Below are 18,681 nucleotides of genomic sequence, written 5' to 3'. Positions count from 1 at the left end.
AAAGGTGAGCTGGTCCGGGCCATCTATGCTGCAGGGACCGTCCGGTGGGGAGGGTTAGTCTGCGCAGGTAGGTCTGCTGCGCACGGACGTCCCTGTGCGTCGTCGTCAAGGCAACGTCACTAGTCCGTGGCCGGGCCCGGAGTGGAGAAGAGGGCCTTCCGGTGAAAATGGACAGCCCAGAATGACTAACCCTCGCCACCGGACGGTCCCTGCAGCACAGATGTCCCGGACCAGCTCACCCTTCCTTCCCACCGAGCGGAGGTGAGTAGAAAACTAAAGGGGGGTCTGGATGATGACGAAGGCCGCAGTGGTCTTCAACCTGCGGACCTCCAGATGTTTCAAAACTACAACTCCCAGCATACACGGTACCTGCTAGAGGGACTGTGGGGTAGACACATGAAGCTACGGGTGGTTCCAGCATGAAGTGTAATGTATTGTTATTTTTTTTTTTAAAGCAGTAGATGCGGACACCAAAGTTGGCACAGCTCACTGGATAGATTAAAATAGTTTATTTACTTAACTTTATTAAGTTAACTTTTAGAAATACTGTCTATATTTGTCACTATCAAGCGATGGCAGAAAAATATATGTGAGTAGCAACAAAAATTGAATCTCTCATCCTTCACTTAGTCATTTTTACTCCTTCTGAATCTTTATCTTGAAGCGAAAATGTGGGAAAGGCGTAGATTAAATACAGCCGTGATTATTTACCAAATACTTTCTTTCATTTATCATTTTAATATGTACGTGTGTTTGTTAAGGCTTTGAATATTTCACTCTGAGCTGCCAAGATAATTTATACTTTCTTAGTTTGCATCGAGGATTTAGATTTTACACATGAATCAATCCCAATTACCAATAATTGAGCAGTCCCCGTAACTATAGCGTTCTGCCTGCCTTAACATCATGGGCATTTTCTCACGCATTGCGCTTCTTTTATCTGATTATCTGAAAACATCAAGAATTAGTTTGTTACTTTAGACAAGCAGTGATGTACATATTGTCCTATAATGTTTGTCACATATCAAAATATGTTTCCATAGGTTTGGTGCAGAGGTATCTTTTACATTCTTTATTCCCATAGTGAATCTTCCCTATTATGGCGGCCAGAGAAGTAAGTAAAAGGGAATCTGTCAACATATTATTATATCCCTTTACTGAAGACCGCATGATGTATTGACTGATGTTCAGATTTCAGTTTTGTGTTGGCTATTAAAGATGAGCGAACTTCCAGTAATTCGATTCATCACAAACTTCTCGGCTCGGCAGTTGCTGACTTTAGCCTGCATAAATGAGTTCAGCTTTCAGGTGCTCCGGTGGGCTGTAAAAGGTGGATACAGTTCTAGGAGAGAGTCTCCAGCCCACCGGAGCACCTGAAAGCTGAACTCATTTATGTAGGCTAAAGTCAGCAACTGCCAAGCCGAGAAGTTTGTGACGAATCGAATTACTGTAACTTCACTTATCTCTATTGGCTATATGTGCTTGTAGTAAACTTTTTGTAAAATTCACAGATTATCAGCTGCAGCACAGGCATCAAGATCCGGATCCCCTCCCTTCACCCTTCCCACGTACTGTTGATTGACAGTTTAAAAGCTACAACCTATTACTGTAATTTTTTTTGTAGTTTAGGTTTGTTTTTATTTTTAAATATTTTTTTAAAACATAATTTTCCTATATGTCCATTTCAGCAGCACAGCATAAGCAGAACTCCATGTAAAGGGATGAAAGGAACACAGGTTTAGATTAAAAGCAACACTTTTTTCCCTCTAGAAGACTAGAATGTTATAGATGTAGAGTCATGCCAGCCATCCTAGACCTTCACCAGACACCTGGCTGCCATTAAACCTGATGGACACTTGCAGGGTCGATAAGCTGCTGGGAGTAACTTGCACATGGCATATAAATACCAGGATGCGGTTGTTGCCATTGACTACGGCATCTAGGTGGTTAAAAGGCTGGAGTCAGAGTAAACTTCAATGTCAACTACTGATTGCCAATTGTCAGCTTCCTACCTATTACTGTTAATTTTTTTAGTAGTTTATCTTTTTTCTTATTAATTTTTTTTATTTTTATTTTTTATATTTTTTTTATTTTTCCTTTGAAAAATGAGAAAAAAGAAGTAAGTGAGACTATTATTATGGGACTTTTGTTACTTATTGTTTTAACATGTTTTTTTTTCCCCTTATATCACTGTCAGCATCAAAACATATGGGGAATGGTCATCTAATAAATGGTGTTAAGTTGGACAAAAGTGTCCAAAAATACATCATATTTATCAAACAGCATGAGCCACTGTGATAAATTTAGTTTATTCTTAGACTGTCTAGTTTAAAGGTAATCTGTCAGCTTGCTCCACCTGCACTAACCAGCGGTACTGATGGATGCGGGGACGCTGATCAGTTTGATGCCTACCATGCCCAGACCTGTCCCACCGTTCGTCCAAAATCTTTGTTTTTCCCTATATGCTAATTAAGTGCTAACTGGCATAGGCAGGGTAACTGGCACTCTGATGTCACCGCCACCGGCCACAGCGCCACCCAGCTCATGATATTCCTCCCCTCCCTCCGGCTCCCTCTTCATTACAGAGCGGGGAGAAGTGGGAGAGTACCGCTGGTTAGTGCGGGGGGAGCAAGCTGACAGTTTTCCTTTAAGTTTACGTTAGGTATTATACAGTTTTGGCAAATGTGTCCCAAAATGTTTGTTATTTAGTTTAGCTAAGCTATTATCTTATCTTTTAAAAGTGTCCCAGAGGTTTGTATAGACCAGAGATCTGTAAACTTCTGTAACTTGTCAGCCACATAAAACTTTAAGTGATGGTTAGGAGCCCCATTGAAGTGAAAAATGAAGAAACATGACACTGAAATGAGATGAGAAGGGATCTGTGCTGGGATTAGGATTAAAATGGAAACTATTCATGGGGCCAGGAATGAGATGGGGAGCCAGGCTGGGGACCAGGAATGAGATGGGGAGCCAGGCTGGGGACCAGGAATGAGATGGGGAGCCAGGCTGGGGCCAGTAATGATATGGGGAGCCAGACTGGGGACCAGGAATGAGATGTGTAGCCAGGCCGGGGACCAGGAATGAGATTGGGAGCCAGGCTTGGGCCAATAATGATATGGGGAACCAGGCTGGGGCCAGTAATGATATGGGCAGCCAGGCCGGGGACCAGGAATGAGATTGGGAGCCAGGCTTGGGCCAGTAATGATATGGGGAGCCAGGCTGGGAACCAGAAATGAGATGAGGAGCCAGGCTGGGGATGCGGAATGAGATTGGGAGCCAGGCTGGGGCCAGTAATGATATGGGGAGCCAGGCTGGGAACCAGGAATGAGATGGGGAGCCAGGCCGGGGACCAGGAATGAGATTGGGAGCCAGGCCGGGGACCAGGAATGAGATTGGGAGCCAGGCTGGGGATCAGGAATGAGATTGGGAGCAAGGCTGGGGCCAGTAATGATATGGGGAGCCAGGCTGGGAACCAGGAATGAGATGGGGAGCCAGGCTGGGGCCAGATATGGTATAGGGAGCCAGGCTGGGGACCAGCAATGAGATTTCTAGCCTTGCTGAGGACTATAAATCAGACTGTGAGGGATGCTGGGGACAAGAAATGAGAGGAGAGTTATAATCTGGGAACTATGAAAGAGATGCTGGGGACGATGCTGGGGACTCATAATTCAAGACATGACAACAGACATGAGGGGAGATTTATTAAACCTGTGGAGAGGAGAAGTTGACCAATTGCCCATAGCAACCAATCAGATCACTTATTTCATTCTTAACAAGGCCTCTGAAAAATGAAAGAAGCAATCTAATTGGTTGCTTTGGGCAACTGCACCACTTTTCCTCTTCACAAGTTTTGATAAATCTCCCCCGTGGTTTTTGGCACTTTTATTATTATTTGTGTGTTGCTTTAGTAGATGATTTAACCCACATTATACTTGCTTCCTTCTTTGAGAGGACCTCCCTCCCCCAAAAAACATTGAAGGAGATTCATCAAATCTTGTGCAGAGTTAAAGTCAACCAGTGGTCCATAGCAACTAATCATATTGATTCTTTAATTTTCAAAAAGGCCTCTGAAAGATAAAAGAAGCAATCTGATTGGTTACTATGGGCAACTGGTCAACTTTTGCTCAGCACAGGTCTGGATGAATCTCTCCCATTGTCAGCAGCAGAGCACTGTGGTCAGGCAGAAAGGAAATTCAAAAAGAAAAGTACTTCCTTTGGAACATACAGCAGTGAAGTACTAGAAGGGTTAACATTTTTAAATAGAAGTAATTTACAAATCTGTTTAACTTTCTGAGACCAGTTGATTTAAAAAAAAAAAAAAAAAAAAGTTTTCCAGTGGAGCACCCCTTTAACCCCTTAAGGAGGGTTTTTCCATTTTTGCACTTTCGTTTTTTCCTCCTTACCTTTTAAAAATCATAACCCTTTCAATTTTCCACCTAAAAATCCATATTATGGCTTATTTTTTGCATCACCAATTCTACTTTGCAGTGACATTAGTCATTTTACCCAAAAATGCACGGCAAAACGGAAAAAAAAATCATTGTTCGACAAAATCGAAAAAAAAAACGCCATTTTGTAAATTTTGGGGGCTTCCGTTTCTACGCAGTGCATATTTCGGTAAAAATGACACCTTATCATTATTCTGTAGGTCCATACGGTTAAAATTGTCCCCTACTTATATAGGTTTGATTTTGTCGCACTTCTGGAAAAAATCATAACTACATGCAGGAAAATTTATACGTTTAAAAATGTCATCTTCTGACCCCTATAACTTTTTTATTTTTCCATGTACAGGGCAGTATGAGGGCTCATTGTTTGCGCCGTGATCTGAAGTTTTTATCGGTATGATTTTTGTTTTGATCGGACTTTTTTATCACCTTTTATAATTTTTTTTAATGGTATAAAAAGTGACCAAAATACGCTTTTTTGGACTTTGGAATTTTTTTGCGCGTACGCCATTGACCGTGCGGTTTAATTAATGATATATTTTTATAGTTCGGACATTTACGCACGCGGCGATACCACATATGTTTATTTATTTATTTTTTTACACTGTTTTATTTTTTTTATGGGAAAAGGGGGTGATTCAAACTTTTATTAGGGAAGGAGTTAAATGACCTTTATTAACACTTTTTTTTTACATTTTTTTGCAGTGTTATAGGTCCCATAGGGACCTATAACACTGTACACACTGATCTCCTATGCTGATCACTGGCATGTATTAACACACCTGTGATCAGCATTATCGGCGCTTGACTGCTCCTGCCTGGATCTCAGGCACGGAGCAGTCATTCGTCGATCGGACACCGAGGAGGCAGGTAAGAGCCCTCCCGGTGTCCGATCAGCTGTTCGGGATGCCGCGATTTCACCGCGGCGGTCCCGAACAGCCCGACTGAGCAACCGGGTCACTTTCAGTTTCACTTTAGAAGCGGGTCCCGGCTGTTGATGAGCGCCGGGACTGCCGCAATATGATGCAGGATCGCGGCGCGATCCCGCTTCATATCGCGGGAGCCGACGCAGGACGTAAATATACATCCTGCGTCGTTAAGGGGTTAAATACTATCTCCAGGACATGTTAACATGTAGTACCCACTCTAGATCTCCAGCAATCCACTACTGTAGAGCTTTCATTATGAGATTACTGCCCACTAATGGTAGTGACATAACTCTGCTTGCTCTGTCCCAGTCTACATAGAGAATCTGACAAGAAATCTGCAGAAAACAGTAATGGTAGCCTATTGAGTCTTTTCTAGTGGCTAGTCCAAAAATGTAAAAGATAGTCACAATAAAAAATCTCAATAAAAATATGTGATTTTATGATAATACATTTCCTTTAATAATACATGCATTTTTTTTGTATTAAAATCTAATCAACGGCATATTATTATTCAAGTAGCAATATAGAAGAAGCATGTTAGAAAGATCTGGCAAAATATAAAGAAATATATTGCAGGTTGTGATACTTTGCAGCAGTGTTCTTCCGCTTAACAGTACGGGGGCATTAATTCTGTAACTCCGCACCCTTATTCCTGCTCTTCTCATTATACAAACAAATAAAAATCAGATTAAACCTCTAGTCATTTTAAGAGCATGAGGTGCAATGTGTTTGTCACCTGTAACTGCTAGTTCAACACACTGGGTACATATAAACTGGGCATTGATTTGGCAATGCTATTTTATTGCAGCTATATTTTTCGGAAATCTATTTCTAAAGTAGTGTGCCTTCTGGACATAGAAATGAAAGACGCCTAAAGAAGACCCAGATTCACCTGAGAAAACAGACAAAACCGAGTCATATAAAGTTGTTACCCTTCCCGTCACCTGAGAGACATGATTCATAAGCTGGTATTCTCAATGCTGACCTCCGGACACAGCACATCCATGTAACATATATTCACGCTATGAAAGGTCATGGGCTGCAGTTTGAATTTCCCTTCAGATTGACATCAGAAGTTAGAAAGGCGTGATTCATTGTGTAAGATTTTACGTGACAGGTGATATTTTTATTATCTAAAGGGAAAATTGGAATACCAGGTGTTAGGTGATGTTATTTATGTCACTAATGTTACCTGAATTATCTATCTATCTATCATGTATCTATCTAATATATCTAGCTATCTACCATATTTATCTATCTACAGTGATCCCTCAACTTACAATGGCCTCAACATACAATAGTTTCAACATGCAATGGTCTTTTCTGGACCATTGTAAGTTGAAACCAGACTCAACCTACAATGTACGGACAGTCCAGATCTGCGAAACATGTCAATGGCCGGAAGAACTGACCAATCAGAATGGTCAATTTACTGGCAAAACACCTGTATTACTGAAGTGTATGCACTGACTGGTGTCTGGTAGCGCCCCCTACAGTACAGGGAGGTATTACATGTTCTGTACACTTTAACTGTCCTAGGGTTACCTGCTCCTTTGGACACCAGGTGAGGGTGACTCCATGTTACATTTTTAGGACATTGCGTGTTCTGTACAGGACCCTGAAGAAGCTCCTGTCCTCTACATAGACCAGTGTTTCCCAAGCAGGGGGCCCCCAGCTGTTGCAAAACTACAACTCCCAGCATGCCCGGACAGCCTTTGGCTGTCCGGGCATGCTGGGAGTTGTAGTTTTGCAACAGCTGGAGGCTCCCTGATTGGAAAGCACTGAAATAGACAGTGATTTACAGCTCCCAGCAGATCTTTCTCACTTTTATGTATAAGGACTTGCTTTATCTATATTAATTATCTACTTATTTTTCTTTAACACTTTTTCTTATTTTTGGATGACATTTTGGGGCTACAGAACCAATTACAAGGTTTCCATAGAGTTCTGGTCTCAACATACAATGATTTCAACATACAATGGTCGTCCTGGAAGTCAAGTAAAAAAGCAGAGCAGCACAGCCAAACGAAGAAAGCAAATGGCGGGTGCCAGCAGATAGTTGTCCCAGGTCACGGGTCAATTCGGAATATCCATACCATAAAGAGATTGTGCAGCACTTCAAAATAGGGGAAACTTAAGTGAAGTTTATTGGCCTGACAGCATAAAGACATTTCGGCTGCCAACTTGTAGCCTTTTTCAAGCTTTCTATCTATATCTATCTATCCATCTATCTATCTATCTATCTACCTATCTATCTCATATCTATCTATCTATCTATCTATCTACCTATCTATCTCATATCTATCTATCTAATATCTATCGATTTTATCTAATATATCTATCTACTATATCTATCTATATCTATCTATCCATCTATCTATCTACCTATCTATCTCATATCTATCTATCTATCTACCTATCTATCTCATATCTATCTATCTAATATCTATCGATTTTATCTAATATATCTATCTACTATATCTATCTATCTATCTATCCACTATCTATCTATCTATCTAACTATCTGCCTACCTATCTCCTGTTTCATGCCTATCATATCTTTGTAGTTAAGAAAAAATATTTAATATGGATTTATCAATTTTTGTTTGTAAAATATACTTCTTTTCAATTTATTATTTACATATTGCCAAAATATTTATTACTACCCACTGGTTAATCTATTGAATGTGGTTATGCCACTGCACTGCAAAATACCTCCAGTGTCAGCCATTGATGTTTTATTAATAAATTAAATGCTATAAAATTAAAACAATTTTCAAAAATTAAAAGAATAATAATTATTGTAAATCAGGAAATGTTGAAAGTTGTAGTTAGTCCGCAATTGGTGTCTAATTCACCTTTTGCTGACCCTTTTTTTGGAGCGGAGTGTTCATAGAAAAGTGCATACTGAGGCTAGAGAGTAACGTCAGATGCATATTGGTTCACAGCAGGAGCTTTCATGCTATTAGAGGTAAGTACAAAGTTCAGCACAATGCACGGCTGCTGAAAGAGTGTAAGGCTAGCTTCTCACGCTGCAACTGTCACATACAGGCAAAGCCATGTCTGCAAGCAGTGGCCAATGGCTGCATGATTTTGCCATTAATAGGCTAGGTTTCCACACATCTTTTTTCTGGCAATTTTTGAAAAACTGCCACTGCAGTTTTTTTCAGCCAAAACTAGAAGTGTATTCATAAAGAATGGAAAATATAAAAGAAAGACTTACTCGTCTTCTTCCTGCTGGAGGAGGTTCCTGCATCAGCTTGGTGTTCCATGCTAATGTAGTGCAGTGCATTGTGGCATTGAGGGCAAACAAAGTCCACAAGGAACAGACAAAGCCCAAGTCCAGAGGTCCAGTGAATAGAGCTTAAAATGTATTGCACCAATAGACAACAATGCAATGTTTCGATGTTTCAGTGCAACATTGCATTGTTGTCTATTAGTGCAATCAATGTTTGCTCTATTTTCACTGAACCTCTTGACGTGTGCTTTGTCTATTCCTTGTGGACTTAGTTTGCTGTTCCAGCCCAGGCAGGCTGGTGGGAAACCTGCACAGCATATGAGGTGGTCATGTGCTGAGGGTAGGCAAGATTGAACAGTAAGTAGTCTTTAAAAGGCAGTTTTTTGGCACCAGTAGGTATCAGAGGAGCCTGTTCAACTTGCGTGAGCAGAGTAGGCCTGGATCCAACCTCTAAGGAGTGTGCCAGTTGACCGGGATTAGAACCATCGTGGCAAAGATGGGCTGCACAGCAGGGACTGAGTGTTGTGACCAAGGAGAGTTTGGGAACCATTGGTAGGGTAATGTGGCTGAAAGGGTGCAAGCCCAGAGTTAGAGAGGCAGGAAATTTAAATCTTGCTGCTTTGAAGCCTTGGTATATTCAAATTCTGTAGTGTGAGAAAGCTGTATTCCCCAGAACCCCCTAATGGCACTGTAGAACTGGTGAAAACTCAGTTACTTAGGCCACAACCTGATTGTGGAGGACATATTGGAGTATCACATTTTCTTTCTAGCCTCAGTATAAAGGCCATTGAGAAACTGTTCTGAATTTTTAAATTGCAAGCATCAATGGTGCTAACCCCAAAGTCCTTCCCAGAAGCTTCTTGGAGAGAATATCCCCATGGCATGTGATAGAGTATACCATGATATTTTCTTGCAAATGTTCATAGAATCCATGAAAAACAGCATCTATAAAAGGAGGGTAGAGTGGAGCCCATAGTAGCCAATGGATACACCATGAATCATAACACGGTTGTGTGAAAGTTATATTATGAAGACTTGACAAACCTCACAGAGGTAAGGTGTATCTATCGTGAAAGTGGACATGTCATATGATTTGCTCTTTAAGGACAGTTGGACTATTAGACCTAATGGCACAAAAAAAAAGACTCAGAATTCTGGTTTCAGTATTAGTTTTTAGCTTATACAAAATACAATAGATTCATGAGGAGACCACCTCTCTTTTGATATCTCATGGTCTGGCCTGTGGCATGGCATGCTAGACTTAATCTATTTTCTCTTTTTTTTCTTTCTTTAGGATGCTCTTGATATATTGGCAGAAAATTATGAATTTTGGGAAAATAAAGGTTCCCGTGTGAAATTTCTGAGAGCGTCTGCAGTCCTGAAATCTCTTCAGTCTCCTGTTGAATCCATTAAAGACTTAAAAGGTTTGCCATACTTAGTGGATGAGATCACATCTATCATTGAGGTACGTGGGAGTTAGAAATAGTTATATATGCATGGAAAATGTATACAGAATTAGGAAAAGACCATAAATAATCATGATAATGCATCAAAAAGAAATGTACGTTTCTCTTCAATGTGAAAACTAAATAGGTGTTTAATATGGTGGTTTAATAAGATGGCACAACTGGAGGGGATTTACTTCTAATGCAGTGAATGGCTGACAACCTTTTGATTCTCTGATCATTGAGGGCATTATCTGGGTTTTAAAAATCAATTGTTTATTATATATTTCATTAATAGGCATCAATTTTAGATTGGTTTCACCTTCACGGATCAGCTGTTGGAAGAAACCGTGGTGTGCTGTAGCTTCTTTATTATTTATTGCTCATAGTGGCTGTGCTAGGTACTGCAGCTCTGTCTCATTCAAGTAAGGATGAAGCATAATTTCCAACCCTTTAAGGAGCCATGTTGAATTTATTTTAAAGAGAAACTGACAGCTAGCTTACCTGCACTAAACCCAATATACAGGGTAATAGTGAGGGTGAGCAGGTTTAAAAAGAAGGGCTACTCCCATTTTTGAGCAAGAGTTCTGATCATTTAAATTTTTGTGGCTATTGCACTCCTGTGTGCAATGAAAGCAGAGAGGGGGTCACTGAGCACCCCTGCCTCCTCCATATTCACTGCCTGGCCCATGTTTTCACCAGCCTGCCAGTGGAGGTAAGCGCTCTGCTCTCTTAACAAAGTTTACACCCATAAGGCAGCACCGCCTGCACTCTGCTCAAAGAGTGCTCACCCCCACCGGCGGCTAGTGAAAACATTTACATATCCATGAGATGGTCAGGGCGGGCAGTAAATATGGAGGCTCCGCAAGCAGGCTCCCTTCCTCAACTGCAGACAGGAGCACAGTAGCTATGAAAATACTTTTAGAAATACTTCGGCCAAAAATGTAAGTGACCATTCTTTATAAAGCTGTTTACCCGCACTATAACTCAGTATATTGGATATGGTGTGGGTGAACTAGCTGTCAAAGGGTATGAGCCAAAATAAAGCAACACTGGAGATAATCTGAAATAGAGATTTTGGGGGATATTTATCAAAGCTGTCTATGTCCTGCATCAATACAGACCAAACTACAGAGGCTTAGGCTGGTCTATTTATCAAAAGGCGCACGGCTCTTGATAAATTATGTGCACAGACTTTGAGATCTATGCTTTAGACTGTATTTAAACCTGCTCCAACATGGTCTGATATTTCGGCATACTTTCAGCCGATGCGACTTGTCGCTGAAAAGTCGCTTTTGATAAATTCAGCACCAATGCATTTTCCAATGCATTTCCGTCTACAATAGACTAGCATGCATCAATTATTACTTTCACATTAGTTTATTTTGTTGACACCAAGGGTGTAGGTATCTTCTTGGCTTGCTCAGTTATAAGGGTGCAAAAGTAAGTAAGCCTTCCCCAAAACTTTCCATTTTTGCAATCCTCATAGAATGTATTTGCTAGATTTTTTCCATGAGAATTCTAAGGTGAATCTATAGCATATTACAGTATCAGCCATATAGATTAGATTTGAACAAATCTCATGAAATATTTACACTCTGTTCGCAACAGTGAATATTTTTCCCTACTCAGGGGTTTTGAATTTGAATCTGTTTTTGTATGATTTAATAACTGAGCATTTTTGAAAAATGCCCCAAAATGTTCACATTCTATCTCTGATCAGGTTCAGTTTTTACACACAAACGTAAAGGGGTGGCATTTTTGAGCCAAACATAGGAAGAAGTTTGCAAATTTAATTAAAAGTGTGCTGGCTGTGGTTATGGGTAGCAATCGTACACATTTTGTGCTGCCAGGGTAGCGTTAACCACCACGCTCCAAGGATAGTAGCTTCCTGGGCTAAGCACTGGGGTAATAACGACCACAGATGCAGGACTACAGCAACTACTCAATTTTACTCAGGAACTTGAATAAATACACACACAGTTCAACAGTTAGTGCAAAGTTCACTGATGTATGCTACAGGGATCACCGTTGATTCTAGGCACTATGGGACTTGTAGTCTTGACTAGCTTCTTGCTTGCTGAAATTTTTGACTTTAGACTGATCTGGGCATTGGACTTGACTGTCTTACTGGTATACGACTTAGGAGCTGATAAACATGGACCCTTCTCTCCAGTTGGGAATCCTAAGTTAGGGTTTACCGCCTTGATCCTGTGAAGGTGCTGTCACTCTGGAACAGATTAGTGCTGCAAATGGATCTCCTAGGCCTGCCCTCATGTGGTGAGGTACAGGTCCACAGCAGAGGACTAGAGGTGACCTCCACTCTTCTTTTTTCTCTCCTCACAACTCATAACTGACTAGTTCATCCCAGTTTAGCAAACTTAAAGGAAAACTGTCAGCTTTCTCCCCAGGCACTAACCAGTGGTACTGGCTGGTAGTGTAGGGGATGTTGATCAGTTTGATGCCTACCGTGCCCAGATCCACCCCACCGTTCGGACGAAATCTTCAATTTTCTGTATATACTAATTAGATGCTAACTGACAAAGGCGGGGTAACTGGCACTCTGACGTCAGTGCCGCTAGTCCGCAGCGCCAGCCAACTCATCAATATTCCTCCCCTCCCTCTTCATTACAGAGCTGGGAGAAGAGGGAGAGGCGGAGGGAGGAATATTGATGAGCTGGGCGGTGGTACGGACTAGTGGCGCTGACGTCAGAGTGCCAGTTACCCCCCTTTGCCAGTTAGCACCAAATTAGCATATACAGAAAAACAAAAATTTTGGCCGAGCGGCGGGACAGGTCTGGGCACGGTAAGCATCAAACTGATCAGCGTCCCACGCACTACCAGCCAGTACCGCTGGTTAGTGTGGGGGGAGCAAGCTGACAATTTTCCTTTAAGTGGAGCCAGGCAGCAGTCCTGATTGGCTGAAGCAAGCATGTGATCCCCTTAGTATCCTCCTGCACAAACAGGTGAACCCCTTAGGGCACAATAAAGCATCAAAGTCCATAGACCAAATATTACAGTGCAATAAATATCACATTTAAACTTGAGTAGTAGGCCTCGAGGAGACACACTAGGTGACGTCCACCTGACAGGTCAAGAAGACTGGTGTGTTCCGCATCAGTGCACCACAGTTCCCCTAATTATACATCCACCTCTTTGTCTGGAGGCTGAAAAGAAGAACAAAGGCAAAGGACATGAAGGATGAAGAGGAGGATGAGGAGGAGAACATAGACTTACCTTGCACTGATGCTGTCTACCTGATGCCCTCTGGCTATCTGCTCCTTCTTCTTCCTCCTCACTTCTGCTGGTGCCACTGGAGAGGAGGAGGAGGCAAAGCTGAAGGAGGGATATTGCTGTTCCAGCTCTTCAGAATATCATCCCCGTGCTTTGGTGCTCCACACTGCCAGGAAGATCCGTCACGCTCACTTCCATTGGCACCAGGTACCAGGTGTGAGACGTATGGGGGAGGAGCCAATCAGGCAGGCCAGCATGGGGGAGGACTCTGGAAGCCTGTCTAATAGCTTTCCATTTTTTGACATGCGTGCAACACATAGCATAGTGCACCATGTCCAATTTAACATAAAATCCTACTAGCTATGCAAGAATATTAGCCCAATACCTGCTATGGGGGCCATATTACTGACTCATACAACTCTGAGGATGTACAGAGCTGTAATACAGCCATATGCAATATACTTTAGACTAAGCTGAACCTAATTAAAATGTCTTATTTATGTAATGACATGCAGAGAAATGTCACAAGTACACATTTAATTGAATATTCTGAATAAAATATATAATAAAGTAACATACTAAAATTGACTTTTTATATCACAATATACCCGAAGGCTAATGTATTAATTATGTGTCTGAATAATATGTTTTTATTGTTAGGAAATCCTTGAAGAGGGAAAATGTTCCCGAGTTCATGAAGTGGTGAATTCAGAGCGGTATAAAGCATTTAAGGTATTCATTTATTTATCATTCATTATCAGTCATTTATTAGTAATGCAAATAGGTTCTGTCCTTGGAACATCAGGTGATGTGTGATAAAGTGTCGGGAGGGTTGTGATCGCTAAACTTCCTTATTAATGACTGTGCGCAAGTTAATTAAAAGGAAAAATCCAATGTCATTCAAAGAAGATTAATACAATAATTGTATGTACAACAAAAAGCTCCCACGACGTGGCCCTATTACAGGTCAATTCTTTAGCCATATTTTTACTTCAGGTGCAAATTCCTCAGTATATACATGAAACGAATATGATGTCTGTTGGTTGTGTCCGTCATACATAAACTCCCATGTAAAAAAAAATGCTGCTTGTATTTTTATATTGCTGTATATGGTTCTATGCACTATTCCATACAAAAAATAAACATAAACCCTGATGTCAATCATCAAAACAGAGGCCAAAAGATTATAACTTTACACTTATGGCCCCTCATGGGCAATCATTCTCAACGCATATGGCAAATGGGCACTGAAAACATTATGTGGAGAGTATAAATGAGGAAAGCTACTCCCAAATCTTGCTGAATACACCCATATGCTTGTGCCCTAGTTATGATGACCTGGGACCCAATAGACTAGATATTCCACAAATAGCTTTAAAGGGGTTGTGCGCTGCCCTGCCTTTCGGAGCTCCGCACGTGGCGTTCGGAGTAATGAACTTCTGGACGCTGCGTGCGGAGCTCAGAAAGCCAGGGCAGCGCATAACCCCTTTAAGCCAGAATTAATAATGAGCATTGGACCTTATTTACACATAGCATAGCAATAACAAAATATGGCAAAACAAAGTATAACATTTGTTTGTTTATTTATTTAAATGTTGACGAGTATGACACCTAGCATTTATCACAAAGCCTTACTAGATACCTGAAAAGCAAGCCCTTCTACTTAAAGGGGTATTCCAGGAAAAAACTTTTTTTTTTATATCAACTGGCTCCAGAAAGTTAAACAGATTTGTAAATTACTTCTAATAAAAAATCTTAATCCTTTCAATAATTATAATCTGCTGAAGTTGAGTTGTTGTTTTCTGTCTGGCAACAGCGCTCTCTGCTGACATCTCCGCTTGTCTCGGGAACTGCACAGAGTAGAATAGGTTTGCTATGGAGATTTGCTTCTAAATTGGGCGGTTCCCGAGACACGTGTCATCAGACAGCACTTAGACAGAAAAGAAAAACTCAACTTCATCAGCTCATAAGTACTGAAAGGATTAAGATTTTTTAATAGAAGTCATTTACAAATCTGTTTAACTTTCTGGAGCCAGTTGATATATAAAAAACATTTTTTTTCCTGGATAACCACTTTAAAGAAGGAGTCTTAACAAGAATTTTTTTTTCCCAAAATGCCCGGGCTGCAAGAAAATAAGACAATAAAGAGGACTGACCTGCTGCTGCTCCTTCAGAGAGGCAGTGTGATGCACTGAGCTAGGGCTTTGGTCACCTAGGTTCAATGCATCAGACTGATGCTCAGCCCATCATTGGCCGAGGTGGGACATTGCTGCCATCTACTGACCGGCAGCATGACGCGCTGAACACGACCAGACCAGAAAGAAGATGGCGGCAAAGGAGCAAGATACCGGGACACTGGGGGAGCAGCGGCAAGTGAGTCCTCTTTGTTATTTTTTTGCAGTTCGGTCATTTGGGAAAAAAATGTTCTAGGTAAAATATTTTCTGTACACTCTGTTTACATGTTGTAAAATGAATGGCAAAATATGTCCGTAAAATAGGAATTCAATACGGCCGTATTATTAATTTAATATTGGGCACAATGAAAGTCTATATAGTTGACACACTATATGAAAAAAATATATAAAAAAGCAGATATAATAAAAATGTTGGAATTCCAGCCCTTTTTTAAACAGTGTATGCACTCACTTTCATTGTGCCTTAGGCTTTCACTGTGCACACTATTGTTACACACTGCGCTCAGGCCACAAGCACCGGTTGTGAGCGCAGTTTCCCTGTATCCACGACGGCCGGCGGAGCCGGGATTCGAATCCCAGCCCGACTCTCACTACGCTCCGCTCCTGCAGCTCCTTCTGTCTCTCAGCTCCGGCATGCACGTCTCTGTCCCTTAGGGCGCACGTGCTGGAGCTCTGAAATTTAAAGGGCCAGTACGCCCATAATTAGTGAATACACCTGACACCACATTATAAGTTGTTTGCACCTCCCACACTTCCCTGCTGGATCTTCAGTGACTATTGCCTGAGAGAAAGGGTTCCTATTGCCTGTTGCCATACCCGTGTATCCAGACCTTCCTGCTAGGTTTTTTGACTATGAACCTTTGCCGCTTGCCTTGACCTTCTTCTACGTTGACTACGCTACTGCCTCTTCCTTCGGTACCTCACCTTGCCCAGTTACCTGTGTGGTCAGGGGTAGCGACCTTGGTGTCGCCTGCCGCAGCAAGCCCATTCTGCCTTGCGGTGGGCTCTGGTGAAGACCAGCGGCACCTCAGACTCCGCTCCCCGATACCGTCCGAGTCATCAGCCAGACAGGTAGAGGATCTACATCCAGCTCCGTTACAACTTTTAGATTATTTTTCTATTTTATGGCTCTTATTTGCTATTAATTTTAGGATTTGTGAACTCTCCTAAGTTCCCCACTTCTGTTAATGTATCACACGTCATACATTGTATTGAGGTCACCAGATTTTCTCAGAAACTAAAAAAAGGACAGATCAATGCTTACTGGTGATGTTCTTTAGATTTTACACAACCTATGAAAAAATTATATGAAACAGGACATGTATATTTGTAGATTATTTTTGAATCATCAGTCAGAAACAACTTAAAAGACCTTTTTTGACTTTACTATTGATGGCTTATCCTTAGGCTATGTTCACACGGAATGTCCGTGTGGAATTCTGCAAAAAAATACTGCATTAACATTCTGATTCCGGAGTTTGCAGAAAGAATGGTCATGTCTATTCTTTCTGCGGATTCTGCTTGGAAATGCATTGCCGTCTGAGAGAGGCTTTTAAATAGATGAAAGACCATGTAGAACATAGATAGTAGCTTCCCAATCTTACCATTACTGGGGTTTTCCTCTCTCTCCTTGCTTCCATGATTCAAATATGCACTATTGGGACTAATGGAAAGCCAAAAATTCTATACTTTTTTAAATGCTGAAGAAAAAGAAAATGAATCTACAGGTAAATCTTATAAAGTATAACTAAGATTATAGTAATTTCAATTTACATGGCAGTCTAGCTCTTTATATGAACGTTTCTATGTTCGGTGCGACAGAATTAGCTCCAATATTATTTCCTCCTCTGATGTTAATGAAATCGTGTGCCATATTCCTATGGAGCCTTAAAAAATAATAAATGGAAAATAATTAAACATACCAGATCTAAATCTCTTTTAATGAGAAATGCAATAATGTGTCTGAAGGAAATGTACCAAGCCTTTCTCAATAAGAATGGCCGGTATTATAGTTAAATTACTTTGGAACATTGTCACTTTTTATTGCAGTCGATTCCTGTAGTCTACTACAAAGAAAATATTAGTTTGCAGACACAACTGGAAATATTGCATCCGTAGCATAAACATTTATTGACTCTGACTCTGTCGAAACTATCTGAAACGTATTGAGAAGAGTAAATTTGCATCTGATCATGCTTGGCGATGAACCAAGTACAAGTAAAATCTCCTTTCAGTAAATGAATGTATTTTTGGCCTTATATCTTGCTGTAGGTTTAAATTTCGATCTATAGAGACGTTTTTAAGACTATAATAGGAGATAGGAAATATATCATCCAAGCATAGCATATTTTTTGTGGGTTATCTAGCCTCTTAATAATATGGTGCAGGGGCAGGGGTAAAATAAAAAAACATAAAAAACAAACATATTTACCTAGCCCCAGACACCTGCTGGTCCCAAACACCTGCTGGTCCCAGTTTGTCTCTGTCCGGTCACCCCATCTTATTATATCTTTTTCCTTCTTCAAGACGAGCAATTGGGGCAGGACCTACAGACTTAACAGATGTAGCCAATCATTGGTCGAGATGGGACACTACTGTGACCAGTACTGGGCTGAGCCAGTAGATCTTACTCCAAGTGCTAGTCTCGGAAGTTTGAAAAAGAGAGAAGATTGGGGGACCAGATGGAGATGAACAGGAACAGCAGGGGACCAGGGCTATGTAAGTATGGGTTTTATTTTTGTATTTAAATCTCCACGAGCACCATGTTAATAAAAAATAAATAAAAAAACAACATAAAAAAGACTGAATCGCCCCTTAAGACACAGCCCATTTTCATTCTTGCATTTTCAACAGACTCATTCCATGGTCCCCCAAAAAAGCATCATTTTTTGGGCTTTTCATACGAAAGCTATTTCTTCTTCATTATTTTGGGTCACCAATCCTATTGCTATTCCCAAAAAGAGAGAATTTATGGCACACTGTCGTTGACTCTAATGGGGGCAACACACAATATTATGAATTAAGCGGATGCAGACTTTTTATTTGTAGCCATGTTTTGTTTTGAATGTATCATTCGGTTTTAACCTACAAATGAATATGAATCCCGATAGAAATAAAAGAAATGTGTTTTACCTGTTAACTAGTGTGGTTCATGTATTCCCAATTCTCTGAGGTTGGGGGAATTAACGGGGT

The 18,681-nt window shown here is 40.9% G+C and overlaps 2 protein-coding genes across 11 annotated transcripts in view; one reads left to right on the top strand and one right to left on the bottom strand.

The window, feature by feature from the left end:
• DNTT (DNA nucleotidylexotransferase) overlaps nucleotides 1-18,681 on the top strand; it is a 412,449-nt gene that overhangs the window by 81,392 nt on the left and 312,376 nt on the right. For 6 of the 7 annotated variants that reach the window (XM_056529815.1, XM_056529818.1, XM_056529820.1 and 3 more), the window contains 2 exons: nucleotides 9,910-10,080; nucleotides 13,955-14,026. In XM_056529815.1, coding sequence (XP_056385790.1) covers nucleotides 9,910-10,080; nucleotides 13,955-14,026 — 243 coding nt within the window. Of the gene's footprint in view, nucleotides 1-1,043; nucleotides 1,115-9,909; nucleotides 10,081-13,954; nucleotides 14,027-18,681 lie in introns of all 7 variants that reach the window. The other variant, XM_056529819.1, reaches the window with a different exon arrangement.
• The window catches only part of LOC130282002 (uncharacterized), a 183,096-nt gene that overhangs the window by 54,712 nt on the left and 109,703 nt on the right, over nucleotides 1-18,681 (bottom strand). The window lies entirely within an intron of this gene.

This window comes from Hyla sarda, chromosome 7 (genome assembly GCF_029499605.1).
Source record: "Hyla sarda isolate aHylSar1 chromosome 7, aHylSar1.hap1, whole genome shotgun sequence".
Classification (NCBI taxonomy): Eukaryota; Metazoa; Chordata; class Amphibia; order Anura; family Hylidae; genus Hyla; species Hyla sarda.
This window is presented reverse-complemented; position numbering and strand designations above follow the sequence as displayed.